General features: G+C 32.9%; 1 protein-coding gene across 1 annotated transcript; it reads left to right on the forward strand.

Moving 5' to 3' along the window:
* LOC146922915 (uncharacterized) lies at positions 1-977 on the forward strand. The gene is made up of 3 exons (XM_085715697.1): positions 1-167; positions 248-304; positions 402-977. The coding sequence occupies exons 1-3, from the start codon at positions 146-148 to the stop codon at positions 818-820; spliced, it is 498 nt and encodes a 165-aa protein (XP_085571823.1). The 5' UTR covers positions 1-145; the 3' UTR covers positions 821-977.
* Positions 978-4311: the final 3334 nt, after the last annotated feature.

Here is a 4311-nt window from a genome sequence, read left to right on the forward strand (position 1 = left end):
AGATAAAATTGATTTATTTTGAAAAAAAAAACAAATAGATAAAAAAAAAAAGAAGGAAAGAAACAGATAGATAAGAAAGAAAGAAGAATGGTGTAGGAGAGAAATCATCGATTGGCTCCATCCATCTCTACTCGACGCGACGACGATGGCACCTTCGAAAATGGCAGGTAACTTTGGCCATTCTCTTCTCGATTCACTCTATGTCTTCGCGACTAATTCCAATTCTTTTTTTGATTGATTGGACCAGGATCATCATCATCATCATCTCGCAAAGCTAGGGTTAGGGGAAAACTCTCCGTTCATGGTATTCTTCTTCTTCTTCTTCTTCTTGTTTTCTTCAATTCATTCATTTTTCAGTTTAGATTGAATTGCTATTTCTTTCTATTGATTGATTGGAGCAGGAAAAACTCATAAAACTAGGGTTACGAAAAAACACTCAGGAAGAACTCGTAAAGCTAAGGTTCCGAAAAAGCACTGCTTTGGATCAAGAACAACAACAACTGCATCATCATCATCCTCTCAGGTTGAGGTTGAAGGAATTGGAACCCCCTCTCTTGAACAACAGCAGCAACCTGTCAACATTTCAAACTCACCAGCCATAATCCAAAATAACAACAACAAACAAGAACTACTTGGACCTCGTGTAACCGAAGAAGATCTCGCTTATCTAGCGTCTAGAACTCCTTATTATCGTAACCTGGAGCTTGATTTCCCACCTCATACCAATTGCTTATGCTCCCAACGTCGTGAACTTGGTAATTTTCGATTTTACACAGAAGAAGAAGAAGAGGATATAATTTTTAATGGCTGGTCTCCTTAGTCGTCATCTTGGTTTGGTTTGGTTTATTATTATGAATGAATGAATGAATGAATACTTTTCATTCTCAATGTGTTTATTATGTATTGTATATCTCTTTAAGAAGCAACTCCAACTCTGTTGATTATTAGTCATAATTATAATTATTCTCTTTATTTAATGTCTGTTGATATAGTCTCTTTAGTTTAATTTTTATTTTACGTGTGTCTGTGTGCGTGTGTGTACTATTCATCTGTTTCCATCTTCGGAGGGTTCAGTTGAGATTAGATAAAGCATAAGTGACAAACTATATACATTGAGTTTTCATGAAAATAGGAAGATCTTAAAGCTAGTTTCTAGAGCCGAACAAGACGAGTATTTATTATATTTACATTACAGTACAAAATGTATGGTATCTGTTCTGGAACTGCAATTTCATCCGAAGTTGCCAGCTTTTATCCAAAATTCAAGGACGGCCTTAATACACTAGTTCCTGAAACTTGCAGATCAGTTTAGTTAGAGGATCCAAATTGTCTAAACACTTTCGAATAGCTGTTGAGGAGTGATGTTACTAGGAAACACAGTGACAAAAAGGTGATTTTTTAACAAATCTTTTATGTTCTTCTGTTATATATTTTACTTACCCAAGTCAATGAATCATGTATATGCATGTTGTTGAAACAGTGTAGTCTTTCTGAGTCATTGAAAGAGCAAACAGTGCAAACTCTAGGCATTTCTAAATTCTCGCTTTTCCTTGTTTTCACAATAAACAATCAAGTAGTTTTCTAACCTGTTTATGGTGCTAATTGAATTAATCTTGCATTCAATTGACATCAAACCATGCTTGAGTTGCTGAAACCAGTAGTCTGTTACTTAGTTGGTATTTAAATTTCTACTCGTGTAGAGAGAATCACACACATTGTGGGTTCCAATATTTAGACGGTGGACTGCGTGTGCCAAACAAGGATTATTTGCAAATTGTACTAGGATTTATTTGTACAACATGGTTCTATACCTTAAAAATATCAGTAACATAGGAATATAATCTATCTGTTTGTAATCTATCATTTCTCACGGGCAGCCTATTAGTGTGCCATGTCAACATTCGTAGTTAACCATTGTTCAAATCAATTTTTGCTAACTAATCCAATATTTAGTGTTTTTATGTCAGTTTTGGATTCAAAAAATTTGTTTTTGTACACTTCTTCCTCCTAAACTTGATGCACGGTGTTTATGGAGGGTGGCTTTCAAGCTTTTGATTAATATACACAACTTTGGCACATGTAGTGACATAGTTATTTTGTGCTTCCATTCTGAGCCGTAACTCTCGCAGGTTATAATGTTTTATTGAATTGAACTAGATGGAATATTGCTATTGTTTCCATAATTTGTAAAATGATAATACTAGATCTCACGAACCAAACTATCACGGAATATTCACAAATGACATGTTGATATTCTCAGTTGTTTTAATATTTAGTAACTTCCATGTTTTTTTTAAAGGAGTACCTGTATTGAGTCACACAATTAAGGAACTTTGTTATGTTTTCGCTTATTCCGCAAAAACGTGCATTTGATTGGTGATCCTTCCAATCGTGATGCATTTGTGATCACACCGTTCGCTTGAAATAGAATTGCTCTTTGAAAAATTGTACTCACCATTCTGTTTTGGTTGTTTAATGTACTATCTCTATGAGGTGCATCTTTGAGTAAGTTTCCATAGTGGAAACAAATGTTTGTAGATTAAATATGATTTAAATGTTTCCTTATAACATATAAATGTTATCTTATTGTGGGTGTAAGTTTATGATACGTAAAAATGGTACACCTATGATTAAAATTTTGAACAACAATTAATTTTTTTTTGGGAGCTTCTACGGTGCAGTCATGAAACTGACTTTTTTGAAAAAGTTAATTTTGATATTAATATTTGATTCATTTTTAAATTGTTGATTAGTGATTAATGATCAATAGTAATTCATCTAGTAATGCTTGCAACATCTTGGACTTACAGGTACTATTTTATCGTTGGAATCTTTAACATGCAAACATAGTTTATGATATTATGTGATAGTCTTAAGTGTTACACTTTGTGGGGTGTTACGCTTAAATCAAGGTAAGATAAAATTAGATTAAGTGTAGTCTTGTTAATCTGATGAATTGATGATACTATGATGACTGAACTTTTGATGTCATTGTACAAACAGTGGGGGTGTTACTCACTGCATTTTTGATGTTATAATGTTAACTTCACCAGAAAAGTCATTCTCATGACTTCACCATAGAATTTTCCTTTTTTTTTTCTCTGAAAAAGAAACAATTTATGCATTACCAACTCTCAATTTTAAAACACCCGCCTTCTACTATGTTTCGATGTTTGAAGCAAATTTACTTGTAAAATATTCAGTAAAGTAAAGAATAACAAGTTCTAAGTGATTAAGTGGGGAATACTACATCCCAAACCCAAAACATCAAGTGATGTGAAGATCCTTTTTCGCGTTTTGAAGTAAATGGAAGTAACGTTGAGCATACAAATGAAATATGTTTATCTTTTTTTAAATTAAAAGTGCCAGGGACAAAAAAAAAAACAATCATTTTATAGAGACTGCAATTCTATAAATAGAATAAAAGGGAGTAATGTTTACCTTTTTTTTTTAGATGGACCACAACTTAAATTTCTCATTTTATAGAGACTACCAGCAAGAATCTCCTTTTTTTAAAGACCTAAGAAAATACTCTACAATGGCTAAAATAAAAAAAAAAAACCACTTAGTTTTTTTTGTTGGTAAATCAAGGTATCCTCCCTACACTACACAACAACAAAGACTAGTACTCTCGCATAACTAAGATCCATTTAATGGGTTGTCCTCTTCCAATAGAATAAGACAGAGTGAATAATTCATTTAGAGTGTATATCACAACACATCACCAGCTTGTTAAACTAACATCCTTTGATTTTTTAACTTTACATTTTAGTCACTTTTGAGAATCAAAATCTCTTCCAACATATGTTTTTTTTTATTCATTAAGGAACTCAAATATTCACCACTCGTGTCACGCCATCTTTATACTTATTTTTTTAATGATACAACGTGTTTAACCCAAAAAGAAGAAGTGTGAAATCAAACAAATTACAACTCTGATACCAACTAAAGGTGATAAAAACACAAGGAGGGAGTTGATTTGTGTTGGTTTTTTCTGAAAATACTTCAAAGTTAAAAACTGATCAGAGGATGTAAAAGATAAACAGAGAAAGAGAGAAGTGATTGACACATATATTTATTCTGGTTCACCCCTACAATCCGGGATTACGTTCAGTTCCCTCATTGAGAGATTTTTCCGCTATATTCACACAAGATTACAATTATTTAGACACGTACAAGTCTAAGATTTTCTGCCTCTCCTTGAAGACTTCTACAATCATAGTTTACAAATAAATTGAGTGGCATCAACAAATTCAGAGGCTTGTGAATTGTTCTCACTCTCAGTTGGTTCTTTTTGCAAGCCTTCAAGTT

This window comes from Medicago sativa, chromosome 5 (genome assembly GCF_051527215.1).
Source record: "Medicago sativa cultivar Bolivia chromosome 5, Bolivia_mono, whole genome shotgun sequence".
Taxonomy (NCBI): domain Eukaryota; kingdom Viridiplantae; phylum Streptophyta; class Magnoliopsida; order Fabales; family Fabaceae; genus Medicago; species Medicago sativa.

Excerpts from the sequence above, each read along its gene's own strand:
- LOC146922915 (XM_085715697.1), top strand. The coding sequence starts at position 146 with ATGGCACCTTCGAAAATGGCAG. Across the intron at positions 168-247 it reads GGCACCTTCGAAAATGGCAG|GATCATCATCATCATCATCT; the intron begins GTAACTTTGGCC and ends TGATTGGACCAG. Across the intron at positions 305-401 it reads GGGAAAACTCTCCGTTCATG|GAAAAACTCATAAAACTAGG; the intron begins GTATTCTTCTTC and ends TGATTGGAGCAG.